General features: G+C 35.9%; 1 protein-coding gene across 4 annotated transcripts in view; it reads right to left on the bottom strand.

Moving 5' to 3' along the window:
- Nucleotides 1–18971, bottom strand: part of BLTP1 (bridge-like lipid transfer protein family member 1) — a 223467-nt gene that overhangs the window by 127739 nt on the left and 76757 nt on the right. For all 4 annotated transcript variants that reach the window (XM_049631120.1, XM_049631121.1, XM_049631122.1 and 1 more), the window contains exons 25-28: nt 13552–13731; nt 11225–11353; nt 3988–4107; nt 3020–3300 (exon numbers count right to left, since the gene is read on the bottom strand). In XM_049631120.1, coding sequence (XP_049487077.1) covers nt 3020–3300; nt 3988–4107; nt 11225–11353; nt 13552–13731 — 710 coding nt within the window. The remainder of the gene's footprint in view (nt 1–3019; nt 3301–3987; nt 4108–11224; nt 11354–13551; nt 13732–18971) is intronic.

Raw genomic sequence — 18971 nt, 5'->3', positions numbered from 1 at the left:
AACTAAAAAAAATAGTTCTTCGGGAAAATTAATAGATAAAAATACCTAAACATTTGTGATGAAATGGAAAAATAAATGTGTATTAGGTATGAATTTTTCTGTATTTGAGAAGATATTTGCAGAAAAATCCAGATAGAGTTAAAAAAAGATAGAAAAAAAAATAAGAAAATACAGGTGCCAAGGGATTACTAGCAAAAGAAATACTTTCTCAAATTAGTAAAAGAATTACAAAGGGGAAAACTGACATATTTTAATATACAAAAATTAAAATCTGTAAGATTAAAAAAATTAAAAATGAAACAATTTGCAAAATATTAGCAACAGGAACTATTAAAAGGATGGTAATCTATATAAAGAGCTCTTAAAAATTTTTAAGAAATACAATATGCCAATAAATAAATATACATAGAATAATAACGTGCAATTTACAAATGAGGAAATAAAAACAGCCAATAAATATATGAAAAAAAGTGTAAATCTCAGAAATAAAGAAATGCAAAATAAAACAAAGAGATACCACGTTTTAATTCTCATAAAACACTTAAAGGGCAGCAAAGATGCAGTGAGACAGAGATGCTCCTAAAAGCCACTGGGAATATAAACTGAAATAATCTTTCTGGGAAGTAATTTGGGAAGGCATATCAAAAGGCACCGTCACATCTCTTTCTAAAGAAACTATTTAAAGGGAATTTAGGGGTGCCTGGGTGGCTCTTGATCTGGGTTCAGGTCATGATCTCACAGTTTGTGAGATCGAGCCCCACATCGTCTTAGCACAGCTGTCAGCCCAGAGCTGGGATTCTGTCTCCCTTTCTCTCTGCCCATCCCCTGTGCACTCAGGCTGTCTCTCTCTAAAATAAACAAACATTAAAAAGATAGTTAAAAAAATAAAAGGAATTTAAAGACCATGTGAGAAAAGATTTTATGTGCAAAACGTTCCTCTATTATTTAAAATGATAAATTTAGAAACACTACATATTTAATATAACAAGGGCAATGGTTAAATAAAGTACAATTTATCTTTCTAATTGTGTATTATCATTTATTTGAAAGGAACTTTATAAAATTTTCTATTATTTGGGCAGATGGTTAGGGTGTAAGTTTAATACAACATGCTGAATTTTAAAATATAAATACAAGATGATCTCAAGTGTGAGAAAGATACACTAAAAATACGGGTAAGAAATATGATAAATTCAGTGTGATAAGGTTATGGAAATTATTTCCCTCTATTTTGGAATAGTTTCCTCTATTTTAAAAACAAGCTCGGGGTGCCTGGGTGGCTCAGTTAAGCGTCTGACTTCAGCTCAGGTCACAATCACACAGTTCGTGGACTGCAGCCCCACATCGGGCTCTGTGCTGACAGCACCAAGCCTGCTTGGATCCTGTGTCTCTCTCTCTCTTTGTTCCTCCCCTGCTTGCTCTCTCTCTCTCTCTCTCAAAAATAAACATTTTTAAAAATTTTTTAATAAAATAAAAATAAATAAAATAAAATAAGCTCGCATTAACTTTATAATGGCAGAGATAGGGATGGAAAAAGTTAACCTGGTATTTTATTTATTTATTTATTTATTTTAATTTTTTAAAAATTTTTTAAAATTTATATCCAAATTAGTTAGCATATAGTGCAACAATGATTTCAGGAGTAGATTCCTTAGTGCCCCTTACCCATTTAGCCCATCTCCCCTCCCACAACCCCTCCAGTAACCCTCAGTTTGTTCTCCACATTTGTGAGTCTCTTCTGTTTTGTCCCCCTCCCTGTTTTTATATTATTTTTGTTTCCCTTCCCTTATGTTCATCTGTTTTGTATCTTAAAGTCCTCATAGTAGTGAAATCATATGATTTTTGTCTTTCTCTAATTTCACTTAGCATAATATTCTCCAGTTCCATCCACCTAGTTGCAAATGGCAAGATTTCACCCTTTTTGATTGCCAAGTAATACTCCATTGTATATATATATACCACATCATCTTTATCCTTTCATCCATCGATGGACATTTGGGCTCTTTCCATACTTTGGCTATTGTTGATAGTGCTGCTATAAACACGGGGGTGCATGTGTCCCTTCAAAACAGCACACCTGTATCCCTTGGATAAATACTTAGTAGTGCAATTGCTGGGTTGTAGGGTAGTTCTATTTTTAATTTTTTGAGGAACCTCCATACTGTTTTCCAGAGTGGCTGCACGAGCTTGCATTCCCATATCCTGGTATTTTAAATGGACATGAGTCAGTAAGAGGCTCTGGCAACTTTTTTTTTTTCTTTTTTTTTTTTTTTTTTTTTTTTAATTTTTTTTTTTTTTCAACGTTTATTTATTTATTTTTGGGACAGAGAGAGACAGAGCATGAATGGGGGAGGGACAGAGAGAGAGGGAGACACAGAATCGGAAACAGGCTCCAGGCTCCGAGCCATCAGCCCAGAGCCTGACGCGGGGCTCGAACTCACGGACCGTGAGATCGTGACCTGGCTGAAGTCGGACGCTTAACCGACTGCGCCACCCAGGTGCCCTCTGGCAACTTTTTGAATGGCAGATAAAATTATTTCTTAACAACCATTCCTTAGGAATTAGGTGCCATATTTTTTTTTAGTCTCCCCTGCAGTCATGAGGGCCCATAAAAGGAATTTTGTAGAGTACACAGTGATAGCAATGATGTTTCCTAGAAATGATGAATTGGAAGTGGATGGCTGTCATGGGAAAGAAAGGAGGATAGTGCTCTATAAAATGTTATTTGGGAACCAATAGTTTAAACTCATTTCACTGCTAATACACATAGTATGAGCTTAGAAATACATTAAAAAACAATGTTATTTCCAGCAACCACACAATTACCACAGATGAGATACATAATGTATTTACTTAAGTATCAAATTCTTATATATCCACTGAGGTGTACCCAGCACAATCATATTTTGTCTTTATATAAAATATTCTTATTCCATTCCTAACAGTAGAATTTGCTCTATAATTATAGGCTAATTTTCATCTGAGCTTGGGACTATTACCATCCTTAAATTTAACTTACCTCTTAGTTCTGGCATCATGAGTTTCTAAGAAATGTCTTTGGGCCTCATGTTTAGAATGATGATCTGCAGCTAATGCAATATCAACAGTAATGAGTCCTAAATTGGCTGACCCAGCTTCAAGCCAGTAGGCCCTCCGTAGCACTGCAGGCTGAAGTCCAACTCTGGAATTATTTAACTGTTCAATGTACTGTCTCACTTGAAAATCCTGAATTGCAGCACTTATTCCTTCCCCAACCGACTGATTGTGGAGATTACAGTTCGCAACTCGAATTGCACCCATCTAAATTGAATGAAGAGAATGAAATAAAACTGTGGTCTCCATATTCTTAATCAACTTAGAATAAACTATAGAATAGGCAATTATTTCAAACTGCATGAAAGACAAAGAAGAAAAAGAAGGGAAACAGGAAAGATAAATGCAACAGAATGAAAATAGACATTCAATTAAAAACAAAAAAGAGGATAAAAGGAAAAGAACATAAGTCCAAAGGAAAACAAAAGAGAGAAGGAGGAAAGAAAAGTTATAAGGGTAGGAAGTAATAAAAATTACAGACTCTTAATAAGGCTTAATTTTAAGCAGTAACCCATAAAGCAGAGGTGGCAAAGAGATGTTTGCAAGAGCCAGGCAGGATATAAATATATACCTAAAGGCACTTAAAATCAAATCTTTTAAAAACACTGCCAATTTAATCCCTGCCATAAAAGCAAGCTACACGTTTACATCTCTGCCATAAAGCAAGGTCATGATAATTCAGTTAGAGTGAAATAGTAGTGAAAGAAAGTATGCCTTAAGAAACACACCAGAAGAGAACACGGACAGGCAAAACACCAAGAGCTATCTCTTGGGATTCTATAGTGTTTTGTGAGATGGCAAATTATAAATGTGTGTTCTATTTCAAGAAATGGAGGTATGGTTTGGTAAAAAGGAAAAAGAACTACACTAGCCAAGAAATAGACAAATGTGTACCTTTAGATTTGTAGCACAGCCATGCTCCACAATATAAATATCTGCTCCATCTACTGCTAAACGAGTCATAGTATATTTCAAATCATCTGAAGTTGGACAAGGCCCAGGAATACAGCTCAACTAAAATGGAAATGAAATGAGTATTAATTTTTCACCATTTAGATACTTATCAAATAAAATTCTGGCTACATGTGTATTTTTAAAAAGTAGTCAATTAAATTTCATTTTTTATAATGATAAATGAAATCATCAGTGATTAAAGTCTTGCCAATTAGAAACTAATCATAAGTAAGCATGTACCATTTCCATTCAAATGGGCAAGTAGCTGGTCTAAATTGACAGAATACATATATAACTTATTATTGAAACTCACATAGTCAAAGTAAACTGGTAAGTAATAAGTGTCACCGGATTATAAGAACTGTACAGCAGTTTAAAATTGTAAGATTTTCTTATGAGTACTCTATATTATACACACACACACACACACACAATCTTCTTTTTAGAAATATGTCAACTGTAAATTTTATTATGACGTCTAGAATAATCCACAGAAATTTAACATTGCTTTACTCCTTTTTTAATTTTTTTTTTAATGTTTATTTATTTTTGAGACAGAGAGAGACAGAGCATGAACGGGGGAGGGTCAGAGAGAGAGGGAGACACAGAATCTGAAACAGACTCCAGGCTCTGAGCTGTCAGCACAGAGCCTGACGCGGGGCTCGAACTCACGGACCGTGACATCATGACCTGAGCCGAAGTCGGACGCTTAACCGACTGAGCCACCCAGGCGCCCCAACATTGCTTTACTCCTAAAACAGATTTGGTCATGGTTAGGTTGGAAGAAAACATACATATCACCTACTTCAATGAACTCCTTGTGGGAAATGGCAGCACTGAGTAAATTATTGGCTCAATAACATGCAATTGCTCATTAGAGGCAGTGCTAGGACTAGAACACAGGTGTCTTGTCTTATAATCAGTTTTCTATAATAATAAGGCATACCTTAGAGATATTGCGGGTTGGGATCCAGACCACCGCAATAAAGCAAATATCGCAATAAAGCAAGTCAAATAAATTTTTTGTGGCTAAAATCAAAAACACAAGAAACAGCAAGTATTGGCCAGGATGTGGAGAAAAAACACTGTTGGCAGGAATGCAAACTGGTGCAGCCACTATGGAAGACAGTATAGAGGTTGCTGAAAAAATGAAAAATAGAGCTATCCTATGATTCAGTAATTGCACTACTGGGTATTTACTCAAAGATTATGAAAACGCTAATTCGAAAGGATATATGCACCACTATGTTTATTGCACCATTATTTATAATAGCCAAATTATGGAAGCAGCCCGAGTATCTACTAACAGATGAATGGATAAAGATGTAGTGTGTATACACACACACACACACACACACACACACACACACGTGTGTGTGTGTGTGTATACAATGGAATATTAGCATAAAAATAGAATGAAATCTTGCCATTTGCAACAACATGGATGGATCTAGAGAGTAAAATGCTAAGCAAAATAAGCCAGTTAGAGAAAGACAAATACCATATGATTTCACCTATATGTGGAATTTAAGAAACAAATGAATAAAAGGAAAAAGAGAGAAAACAAAAAAAGACTCAACTATAGAGAATAAACAGATGGTTACTAGAGAAGCAGTGGGGGGGAGGGGGCGCTAAATAGGCAAAGGGGATTAGGGGTACTCTTGATAAGTACTGAGTAATATATGGAATTGCTGAATCACTACACTGTACACCTGAAATTAATATAATACTACATGTTTTTATAGTGGAATTAAAATAAAATTTAAAAATATTATTAAAGATAAAAAATAATTGTTTTGGTTTCCTAGTGCACATAAAAATTACATTTACACTATTTACTATAGTCTAAATGTGCCACAGCATATGAATAGGAAATACGTACATGACTTTATTGCTAAAAAATGCTAATCATCATCTGAGCTTTCAGCAAGTCATAATTACTGATCATAGATCACTGTAACAAATATAGTAATGACAAAGTCTGAAATATTGCAAGAATTACCCAAATGTGACACAGATGGAATACACATTCTTCTTGAGTGCACATGGAACATTCTCCAGAATAGATCACATACTGGGACACAAATCAGCCCTCAACAAGTACAAAAAGATCGAGAGCATTCCATGCATATTTTCAGACCACACCGTGATGAAACTCGAAATGAACCATAAGAAAAAATCTGGAAAGACAACAAATAATTGGAGACTAAAGAACATCCTACTAAAGAATGAATGTGTTAACCAAGAAGTTAAAGAGGAAATTAAAAAGTACATAGAAGCCAAAGAAAATAATAATACTAGAGCACAAAACCTCTGGGAAGCAGCAAAGGCAGTCATAAGAGGGAAGTATATAGCAATCCAGGCCTTCTTAGAGAAGGAAGAAAGGTCTCAGATACACAACTGAACCTTACACCTTAAAGAGCTGGAAAAAGAACAGCAAATAAAACCCATAACCAGCAGAAGATGGGAAATAATAAAGATTAGAGCAAAAATCAAAGCTATTGAAATAAAAAAAAAAAACAAAAACAGTAGAACAAATAAATGAAACCACGAGCTGGTTCTTTAAAACAATTAACAATACTAATAAGCCCCTAGCCAGTTTGATCAGAAAGGAGGAGGAGAGATCACAACCAACACTGCAGAAATACAAACAATAATAAGAGAATACTATGAGCAATCATATGCCAATAAACTGAGTAATCTGGAAGAAATGGACTAATTTCTAGAAACATATAAACTACCAAAACTGAAACAGGAAGAAATGGAATATTTGAACAGACCCATAACCAGTAAAAACACTGGATTAGTAATCAAAAATCTCCCCCCAAAAAAAAACAAGAGCCCAGGGCTGCATGGCTTTCCTGGGGAATTCTACCAAATCTTTAAAGAAGCATTAACTCCTATTCTTTTGAAGCTGTTTCAAAAAATAGAAATGGAAGGAAAACTTCCAAACTCATTCTATGAGGTCGGCATTACATTCATTCCAAAACCAAAGACCCCGCTAAAAAGAACTACAAACCAATTTCCCTGATGAACATGAATGCAAAAATTATCCACAAAATACTAGCAACCAGATCCAACAATCTACTGAAGGAATTATTCACCACAATCAAGCGGGATTTATACCTGGGAAGCAGGGCTGGTTCAATATCCACAAACAATCAATGTGATACATCACATCAATAAAAGAAGGACGAGAACCACATGATCCTCTCAATAGATGCAGAGAAAGCATTTGACAAAATACAGCATCCTTTCTTGATAAAAACCCTCAAGAAAGTATGGATAAAAAGGTCATACCTCAAAATCATAAAAGCCATATATGAAAGACCCAACACTAATATGATCCTCAATGGGGAAACACTGAGAGCTTTCCCCCTAAGGTCAGGAACATCACAGAGATGTCCACTCTCACTACTGTAATTCAACATAGTATTGGAAGTCCTAGCTTCAGCAATCAGACAACACAAAGGAAGAAATTAAAAGGCATCCAAATAGGCAAAGAGGAAGTCAAACTTTCACTCTTCATAGAGGACATGATACTCTATATGGGAAACCCAAAAGGTTCCACCAAAAAGCTGCTAGAACTGATCCGTGAATTCAGCAAAGTCACAGGATATAAAACAATGCACAGAAATTGGTTGCATTTCTATACACCAATAATGAAGCAACAGGAGAGAAATCAAAGAATCGATCCCATTTACAATTGCACCAAAAACCATAAAATACCTAGGAATAAACCTAACAAAAGAGGTAAGAAACCTATAACACTGAAAACTATAGAAAGCTTATGAAAGAAATTGAAGAAAACACAAAAAACAAAATGGAAAAATATTCCGTGCTCATGGATTGGAAGAACAAATATTGTGGAAATGTCAATACTACCCAAAGCAATCTACACATTCAATGCAATACCTACCAAAATAACACCAGCATTCTTCACAGAGCTAGAACAAACAATCCTAAAATTTGTATGGAACCAGAAAAGACCCCGAATAGCCAAAGCAATCCTGAAAAAGATAACCAAAGCTGGAGGCATCACAATCCTGGATTTCAAGATGCACTGCAAAGCTGTAATCATCAAGACAGTATGGTACTGTCACAAGAATAGACACTCAGATCAATGGAACAGAACAGAGAACCCAGAAGTGGACCCACAAACGTATGGCCAACTAATCTTTGACAATGCAGGAAAGAATATCCAATGGAATAAAGACAATCTCTCCAGCAAATGGTGTTTGGAAAATTGGACAGTGACATGCAGAAAAATGAACCTGGACCACTTTCTTACACCATACACAAAAATAAACTCAAAATGGATGAAAGACCTAAATGTAAGACAGGAAGCCATCAAAATACTAGAGGAGAAAGCAGGCAAAAACCTCTCTGACCTTGGCTGAAGCAACTTCTTAATATGTCTCTGGAGCCAAGGGAAAAAAAAGCAAAAATGAACTACTGGGACCTCAACAAGATAAAAAGCTTCTGCACAGCGAAGGAAACAATCAGAAAAACTAAAAGGCAACCGACAGAATGGGAGAAGACATTTGCAAACGACATATCAGATAAAGGGTTAGTATCCAAAATCTATAAAGAACTTATCAAACTCAACACCCAAAAAACAACCCAGTGAAGAAATGGGCAAAAGACATGAATAAACACTTCTCCAAAGAAGACATCCAGATGGCCAACCGACACATGAAAAAATGTTCAACATCACTCATCATCAGGGAAATACAAAGCAAAACCACAATGAGATACCACCTTACACCTGTCAGAATGGCTAACATTAACAACGCAGGCAACAACAGATGTTGGCGAGGATGCAGAGAGAGGATCTCTTTTGTACTGCTGGTGGGAATGCAAACTGGTGCAGCTACTCTGGAAAACAGTATGGAGGTTCCTCAAAGAATTAAACACAGAACTATGTTCTATGTTCTATGACCCAGCAACTGCAGTACTAGGTATTTATCCAAGGGATACAGGTGTGCTGTTTCAAAGGGGCACATGCAATGCTTATAGCAGCACTATCAACAATAGCCAAAGTATGGAAAGAGCCCAAATGTCCATTGACAGATGAATGAATAAAGAAGATGTGGTATATATATATATATATATATATATATATACACATACACACACACACACACACACACACACACACACACACACACACACTGGAGTATTACTTGGCAATCAAAAAGAATGAAATCTTGCCATTTGCAACATGGATGGAACTAGAGGGTATTATGCTAAGTGAAATAAGTTAAGTCAGAGAAAGACAAGTATCACAGGATTTCACTCATATGTGGAATTTAAGATACAGAACAGATGAACATAAGGGAAGGAAAGCAAAAATAACATAAAATCAGGGACAGGGACAAGGACAAAACATAAGAGACTTAAATACAGAGAACTGAGGGTTGCTGGAGGGGTTGTGGGTGGGGTGATTGGCTAAATGGGTAAGGGGCATTAAGGAAGATACTTGTGGGGCACCTGGGTCGCTCCGTCAGTTAAGCGGCCGACTACGGCTCAGGTCATGGTCTCACGGTCCATGAGTTCGAGCCCCGCGTCGGGCTCTGTGCTGACAGCTCAGAGCCTGGAGCCCATTTCAGATTCTGTGTCTCCCTCTCTCTGACCCTCCCCCATACATGCTCTGTCTCTCTCTGTCTCAAAAATAAATAAACATTAAAAAAAAAAAAATTTAAGGAAGATACTTGTTGGGAGAAGCACTGGATGTTATACATAGGGAATAAATCACTGGATTCTACTCCTGAAATCATTATTGCACTATATGCTAACTAACTTGGATATAAATTTAAAAATTAAAAAAAAATACACTGTAAAATAAAATTTGTAACATTAAAAAGAAAAAAAAATGTGAAACAGAGACACAAAGTAAGCAAATGCTGCTGGAAAAATGGCATTGATAGATGTGCCTGACCCAGGATTGTCACAAACCTTCAATGTGTAAAAACAAAACAAAACAAAACAAAAAACCCCATAGTATTCATGAAATGCAATAAAAGGTGTGTATGTTCCCTCCACACAAAACAGACCTAAAAATACCTGATCTGAAATGACAGAAAGCACACCAATGGTTGCATGGAATAATGAATAGCTGATGGCAAAGGGACCCAAAGTAATTTTCTAAGGTGATACAAATGTTCTAGGTCTTCACTGATGGTAATGGTTATACCCTTATAGATAAAATATGTATCAAAACTCCAACTGTACAACTTAAAAAGGGTTAATTTATTGTATGTAAATTATGCCTCATTAAAGTTGATTCTTAAAGATTTTAATGCAGCATAAAAGCTCTGAGTCTTTAAAAAAAACAAACAAAAAAAAAAAAAAAGGGAGGAGGAGAAGCCTGCAAGATGTGTGAATTATCCATAAGGTACTAATTTGTTGACACATAACTGAGGATTCCTTGAATCCTGGCAATGTGTTTTACAGCAAGAAAAAAATAATTTTATCGCCAGTTACAATGGTTTCCTTTATTGTTGGGAGTAAGCATAGGTTATAGATTTTTTGGAGGATGAATAAAAGCAGGATGAATTGTTTTCAATTCACACTAATGTAATGGCAAACAGTGTGTATAACAAAAGAAAAAAAAGGAAAAAAATACACAGAAGAAACTAGAAACAAAAACTAAACTGTTAACAATAGTTAGCTCTGTTATAAGATTAGGGTAAATTTTTTTTTTTTTTTTTTTGAAACTGCCATGTTTTCTTGGCAAATGCCAGCATTGCTAGCCACCTTATAGAGGAACAGGCATAACAGGTATATTAACAGTCATATAAACAAGGTCATGTAAGGAATTTAACCTTCCTCTTGCTTCAGTTTCTTAATCTTCTACATAAATATATGGCCATAACTGAAAGAGTGTAATAATGCAAGAAAACAAGAGTTTATCGTAAAAATTTAAGAGGTTAGATATAATTTTTATATCACCATTTATTTGTGAATTTGTTTTAATAATTACCTCATATGTTAGATGCTTACAACTAAATAACAACTGGCTACAAATCTGAAAAATAATTTCATTAATTGAGAAAACTGAACTATGATGTTTACTTTATGGCCATGTGCATTTGATTTAAAGCTGATACATCAATCTTTCATTTAAAAAAATCCATAAATGTTTACAATACTGCTAACATATTTGTTAACATACCTTGGATTCACAGAACCGACGGTCAATTCCATGCTGACATATTATTACTGATTTGGGTCTTTCCAGCTCATACTCCCGACATACCACATGAAAAACAAATGTCTGTCCCCACTCCAAGAGACAAGCCAGCTACAAAATAAGCAGTGACAGGTTGACAGCAGTGTTAGCAATCTAAACAAATGTTCACAGTTCTAAAGCTTATCAAGAATAATCCAGCTTGAAAGAACCTAAATGCTATTTTATACTTGCTGCTACATAATCTATTTATTAGCCAGAATCATGATTTTTCTACCTTGACATCATTTGTAAGTTTATGTGACTTTTCATTTGTGAATGACAGAATGCGCGAGAATGAAAAATTCAACTTGAACAACTCACAAAGTATGTACTTTTCTTCGAGGTTATATCTTCCTTCTTAAATGACTAACTAGTATCCTCTGCACAGAAAAACACCTAAAATTTCTATCTAATAATAAAGCTTTGATCTGAAATTTGAATCTAACTATCATAGGGAGCTACAATTTCGTAAAATCAGGTATTTTGAAGATTAAGGCACTTTTGTTTATGTAAATAGAAACTGAAGAATATATCAATTCTTCATCAAATCTTCAGTTTACAAAACTACCTTCATTTTATAATTGATTTAAAGGTGTTAATAATAAACACACTGAAACATGGATAGACAGATATTATCCCATAAAAAAAAGTACGAATTTCTACTATTGGAAAACATGAATTTTACTTTTAAAATATACAAAGGATGGAATAAACATTAAAAGCACCTAAGGATTCATGAAACACTCACTGAAATAGTGATGCCAAAATTCTAATGCAGAAGAGAAATGTTTTGTGTTGTAATAAGAACAACTTATAAACATACGAGATTTTAACAATTGTTAGATTAAAGGAATTGTGCCCAGTTTAGCAGGATAAGCATGGTTTTATTCCATGTTTGTTAAAGAACAAGCTATTTTTTACATGTTTCAGTTTTACTTGTATATTAGAGAAAAGAGATAGCAGACAATAATAAAGGAAGACAGTCGTCATGGCAGTCAGGACTGAATATTTCTTTTCATCCGCTTTTATATATTCTGTTATATATTTTCTTTATCCACTTTTATATAAAATATCCCTTTTCAATTCCATTTTCTTATTTCTAGAATCTTAATTTGTGCTGTCTTACAAAAACTGGTTACAAATATACAAGGCACCTAGAGTCTTCATCCACCTTCTTGTTGCTACTACCTACCTCTAAATGATTCATACACATTCTGTAACTTTTATTAAAATTGAGTATGTACATTTAACACATTCAAGACCACATTCCAAACTTTTGAAATGCCACAAAAAGTATGCATATTATAAATATGTGGCTCATGGGCGCCTGGGTGGCTCGGTTGGCTAAGCATATGACTTTTGATTTTGGCTCAAGTCATGATCTCACGTTTCATGAGTTCAAGCCCCTCATTGGGCTCTGTGCTGGAAACACAGAGCCTGCTTGGGATTCTCCCTCTCCCTCACTCTCTCTCTGCCCCTCCCCTGTGTGTGCTCTCTCTCTCAAAATAAATAAACATTTAAAAAAATCATTTAAAAAAATATGTGGCTCAACAGGTGAAATGTTACAGTAACATGGTTATTTGGCTAAATTTCAGTGGTCCATTTCTAGAACTAAATAATCCTTATGACCTCTGAGTCATAAAGAATAAGGCGAACAATGAAGAGGAGGGGGATTTTACCCAGAAGGATCACAACCTACACTCTAGATCGGTTTACTAACTAGTAAATTTGTTTTTATTTTTTTTAAATCAATATCCACGTCATTAATAGCAGATACAAATGACGTTATCTTGCTTTGAGATATGACAAGTAAAAAAACCAAGCTACCTAATCCTTAACACCATAAATAATATTTTCAAATCCTACTTAAGAAATAAACAAGAAAGAAAAATTCTTAAAAAAGTATTCCATATACTGGGAAAAGAAAATTTTAACAGTGAGCAAACTAATGTAATTTTAAGAATACATAAAATTTCCAGAACAGTCCTCATACTGAGATTTTCCCAAAGTCTCGATCTTGAAAGCATTATGAAGAACTATAAAACATTACACCCGTCAAAATTATGTGACTCAAAAAGTAAAACTTGTCTCTGACTCATCCATTGCTAAGACAATTCTGAATGGCAAGAATGACTCCAATCCAAAAGGCAATGAGTTGTCTGGCCATCAGAATGCCAATAGTGAAAATGCAATGAACGTTTAAACAGGTATACAACTTACTCTTGGTGAAGTGGGTGAACAAAGGAAGAAAAGTAGTCAGAGCATCATACCTGTGGTGCTGTGACCTTAGCTGTAAGGCTTCCAGCCTGCACATCAATTAACCATGCGTATTCTAAAGAATCACTTCCCAAAGGAAGACCTTCTGCTGAGAACATAGCATGTGCTCTCAGCTGGAGACCCGACAAATTGATGTGACCTTCCCGGAGTACTTCATCCACAGAGGGTCGCTGCTGAAAACAATAGTAAGACCGTAAGAAGTACAAGAAAATCAGCATTGTAATTTCTAGTTGTTTTTTTTTTTTTTTTCTCCAGAGTCTAAGTAAAATCATGCTATCCGGAAAATATGACTTAAGGATCCATAAGGAGTCTCATTTAAGCTCCTTTAGTGACAGTATCCATACTGTCCAACAGCAAAGCAAGATAGCAAAGTCCTAAAAAGAATGAGACCTCTCTGATAACTGCCTCAATGAATAAAAAGGAACTAGTACTCTGACGGACGGGGCATATAAGAGACCAGTCTTTGGTGGGAAGGCTGGAATAATAAGATTAAAATACGTATTAAAAAGAGAGGCGCCTGGGTGGCTCAGTCAGTTGAGCATGCAACTCTTGATTTTGGCTCAGGTCATAATCCCAGCATCGTGGTATCAAGCCCTATGTTGGGCTCCGCACCAGGTGTGGAGCCTACTTGAGATTCTCCCTCTCCCTCTGCCATTCTCCCACTTGTACTCTCTCTCTACAAAAAGTAAATAAAAATAAATTGTAAAAATATTAAAAAGTAAAAAACAGGGGCGCCTGGATGGCTCGGTTGGTTGGGCGACCGACTTCGGCTCAGGTCATGATCTCACGGTCCGTGGGTTCGAGCCCCGCGTCGGGCTCTGTGCTGACAGCTCAGAGCCTGGAGCCTGCTTCAGATCCTGTGTCTCCCTCTCTCTGTGACCCTCCCCCTTTCATGCTCTGTCTCTGTCTCAAAAATAAATAAACGTTAAAAAAAAAAAAAAAAGAAAAAAGAAAAAAACATCAAAGAACAGACCAATAAATAAGATCAAGAAATGAAGAACTAGGGAAGAAAGCTATCTTTCATATAGATTTTGAGAACTATATATAAATATAAAAAGGATAGATTTACCTTATGGAAATTATATACTTACTACTAAAAAGCAGCAAATATTTCAAAGAGAAAAGTTCTGGGATTTATTCAGAAAGCTAAAAGATATGTCCTAAAATAGGGTATTCCATAGAACACTAGCTCACAAAATATTATTAGTAATAGAGAATCAAAACACGTTCGGCCATGCCCTACCCATCAGTCACCAATTTCTATAAACTATACTCCCAATCTCTCAGAAATGCATTGATTTTCTTCCATCTTCACTGCTATCAACATCGTCCAAATAATATGACCTCTTGCTAGGGTTTTGCAAAGCCTCCCAGCATTCACTTTTACATCTGTCTCCTACATATTCTACAAAAATCACCACAGAAATCTAAGAAGGCCAATCTTATCATGTTCTTGTCTCAAGACCACTATTTATTATATTAATTTCCTCAATATTTCTCTTCTTCACCAGGTTTATTAGGGTAAAGACCATTTCTGTCTTGTTTACCACTTATCCCACTGCACCTAACAGTGACCACAAAAGGTAGATACCACTAAGTGACTATATATCACAGCAAGTCTTTTCAGAGAATTCAGTATACTAATATATATTAAGACAGCTCACAGATAATTCCCAAGCTAATTTTACAACAGTAATCTTTTTGGTAGGTGTATGCAGGCCATCAGCACAAGGCATAGTGTTCCTTATTTCAACACATTTTAGGAAATGTATTCTTAAAAAAACAAAGAGGATATGAGCTAAATCAAATTCATAAGGAATTCTTAAAAGAAAATTTCAAATTATGACTATAATAGCTCTAGCAGCTCTTTCAAAATATTTTTAGTTTTATTTTCATCCAAGCTGTGTGACAGTATATAAAATCACCTATGTTTCTCAGGCATCAGTTCCCTTCTATTTTATCTGAGGAAGTTAGAGAAGATGGTCAATAAAGATCACTTCTGGCACTAACATTTGATAATTCTCAGCGTAAGATACTTCTGATCAATATTTTTTGAGCTCAAGAATACATATGGATCTTGGCTTGTCCTAAAGATAGATAGAGCCTACCTAGTACACCAACAAAGAGTATATTCTAGATTTTATGTGTGTTGCATCATATTGTGAGTTGAATTGTGTCCCCTAAAAAGACACATTTAAGTCCTAAGTTGAGGCTCCTGTGATTATGACCTTTCTGTATTTGAAAACAGGGTTTTAGCAGATGTAATCAAAATAAGGTTACATCAAATTAGGGTGGGCCTTAAACCAATGACTGATATCCTTGTAAGAGGAAAATTGGGACACAGACACACACATGGAGACAATGCTATGAGAAGACAAAGACATAGAGTTGAGCAATGAGTCTACAAGGCAAGGAATGCCAAGGATTGCTAGCAACCACCAAAAGCTTAGCAGAGACAAGGAGATCCTTTCCCACATCCTTCAGAGAAAACATGGCCCTGCCAGTACCTTGATTTCGCAATTCTAAGCCCCAAAACTATAAGAGAACAAATATCTCATGTTTTAAGCCACCCACTGTGAGGTACTTTGCTGTGGCAGCCCTAGGAAACTAATATACATCATAAAATGCTCATAAGTTAAAAGGGATGGTTCCATAAGTCGGACACAATAATCTATCCATCATCTCAGATCCTTAACCTTGAGGCCCTGCCTTGAGACTAATGCTATCAGGGGATGCCTGGGTGCCTCAGTTGGTTAAGCATCTGACTTTGGTTCCAGTCATAATCTCATGGTTAGTGAGTTCAAGCCCTGCATTGTGTGAGCTTGAGTCCCACTTCAGATGAACTCGAGCCCAGATTTGGGTGAGCTCAAGCCACACTCCGGGCTCTGCACTCTCTCTCTCCCTCTCTATCTGCACCTTGTGGGATTCTTGCTCTCCCTCTCTCCCTCTCTCTCTCTCTCTAAAAAAAAAAAAAAAAAAAAAAAAAAAAAACCCAAAAAACAAGACTAATGCTATTGAGAATAAGCAGCTAAATCCTGGGTAACTCACCTGTACCACAAAAGAATTCTTAGGAATAGTCATGCCAGATATATAAAATGTAAGCAAGTTAGGTAGATAAGTAAATTCTAAGAGAATACATAGAAAGTACCCTTGCTTTCAGGGTAAATTATAAAGTGCTAACCACGTAGGAAACAAAATACCACCAGTACATCTACTAGCACCTTGATATCTCCGATCGACGGACTTCTTTTCTAATCACCAAATAAATCATACATTATACTCCAGTCTCTGTACGTTTGCCAATAACTAATAATTACAATTATAATTAGGATTAATGTGAACTCTCATGAACTCGATAAAATGTTCTTTTTATATATAGTAAAGTCTTTTGAGAATACAGTAATTAAAATAAAAGTTGAGGGCACCTGGGTGCCTCAGTCCATTAAGTGCCCGACTCCTAATTTCGGCTCCGGTCATGACCTCATGGTTTGTGGGATTCAGCCCTGCATCGGGCTCCACGTTGACAGCATGGAGCCTACTTAGGATTCTCTCTCTCTCTCCCCTCCCGTGCTCATGCTCTCTCTCTCTCTCTCTCTCTCTCTCTCAAAATAAGTAAACTTTAAAAAATAAAAAAATAAAAGTTGAGGTGTTAGCAAGTACGCCTAAGAAAACAGAGATACTCACCTAAGATTCCCAGAACTCAGACATAAGAAGACTTATTTCCCTTTTATTTTTATTAATTTCCTCAATAGATTAAAAAAGAGGGGCTTCTTCTCCACATAATCACCTCCCAGAATAAAAAACAACCAATTCTAATGACCTACTAAGACAGGAGGGTAAGAGTTATTTTTTTAGGTTTATCTATTTATTTTGAGAGAGAGTGACAGACAGGCAGTCAGACAGCATGAGCAGGGGGTAGGGGCAGAAAGAGAGGGAGAGAGAGCGAATCCCAAGCAGGCTCTACACTATCAGTGCAGAGCTCTATGTGGGGCTTGATCTCATGAGCCATGAGATCATGACCCCAGCAGAAATCAAGAGTCCAATGCTTACCTGACTGAGCTACCCAAGTGTTCTGAGAGTGATTTTTAAGGTTTCTATAGTAAGTTAAAATACTAGTGTTACGCAAGTGAGATCTTTGTGATGACAGAATAGTTCTGTATCTTAATTTCAATGGCAGTTACATGAAACTAACATGTGATAAAGTGGCAAGAACTATGCACACACATTGTACCAATATCAATCCTGGTTTTAATATTACACTTATTATATAAAAGATCTACATGGGAGAAATTGGGTGAAGGGTACATAGGACCTCTCTGTACTATCTTTGCAACTCCTTATGAATCTATAATTATAGGCATACCTCAGAGATATTTCAGGTTCAGTTCTAGTCTGCCACTATAAAGCAATTATGACAATATAGCTCAAGTCAGATAAAATTTTTTTTGATTCTCAGTGCACATAAAAATTGTGTCTACCAAACTATAGTCTATTAAGGGTGCAACAGCATTATGTCTAAAAACAAACTATACACAAAGATATCTTAATTAAAAAATACTTTTACTAAAAACTGCTAACCATCATCTGAGCTTTCAGCAAGTCATAATCTTTTTGCTGGTGCAGAGCCTGGCCTCCAAGTTGATGGCTAATAACTGATCAGGATGGTGGCTGATGAAGGTTGGGGTGGCTATGGCAATTTCTTAAAATACGAAACTATAAATTGCTGCACTGACTGACTCTTTTACAAATAATTTCTCTGTAGCATGCCATTCTGTTTAACAGCAATTTACCCACAGAAGAACTTCTTACAAGTTTGGAGTCAATCCTCTCAAACCCTGCTGCTTCTTTATCAACTCAGTTTATGTAATAATCTAAATCCTTGTTGTCACTTCAAAACTCTTCACAGCATCTTCACCAGAAATAGATTCCTTCTCAAGAATCCACTCTTTGCTCATCCCTAAGAAGCAACTCATCCATTAAAGTTTGATCATGAGATTGCAGCAATTCAGTCCCATCTTCAGGCTCCATTTTTAATTCCAGTTCTCTTGCTATTTCCATTACATCTGCAGTTATTTCCTCCAGTGAAATCTTAAACCCCTCAAGTCATCAATGAGTTGGAAGCAACTCTTCCAAACTCCTCTTCATGTTGATATTTCAACCTTTTCCTGTCAATCATGAATATTCTTCATGGTATCTAGAACGGTGAATCCTTTTCAAAAGGTTTTCAATTTGCCCAGATCCACCAGAGGAATCACTACCTATGGCAGCTATTATAGTCTTACAACATGTATTTCTTAAATAATATGACTTGAAAGTCAAAAAGACTCTTTGATCCAAGGGCTGCAAATTTGAATATTGTGTTAATAGGCATGGAAATATGAAATTCACTGTACATATCCATTAGAGCTCTTGG

Source organism: Panthera uncia, chromosome B1 (genome assembly GCF_023721935.1).
Source record: "Panthera uncia isolate 11264 chromosome B1, Puncia_PCG_1.0, whole genome shotgun sequence".
In the NCBI taxonomy this organism is placed as follows: Eukaryota; Metazoa; Chordata; class Mammalia; order Carnivora; family Felidae; genus Panthera; species Panthera uncia.
Note: the sequence above shows the minus strand (reverse complement) of the source record. Positions and strands in the feature narration are given on the sequence as shown.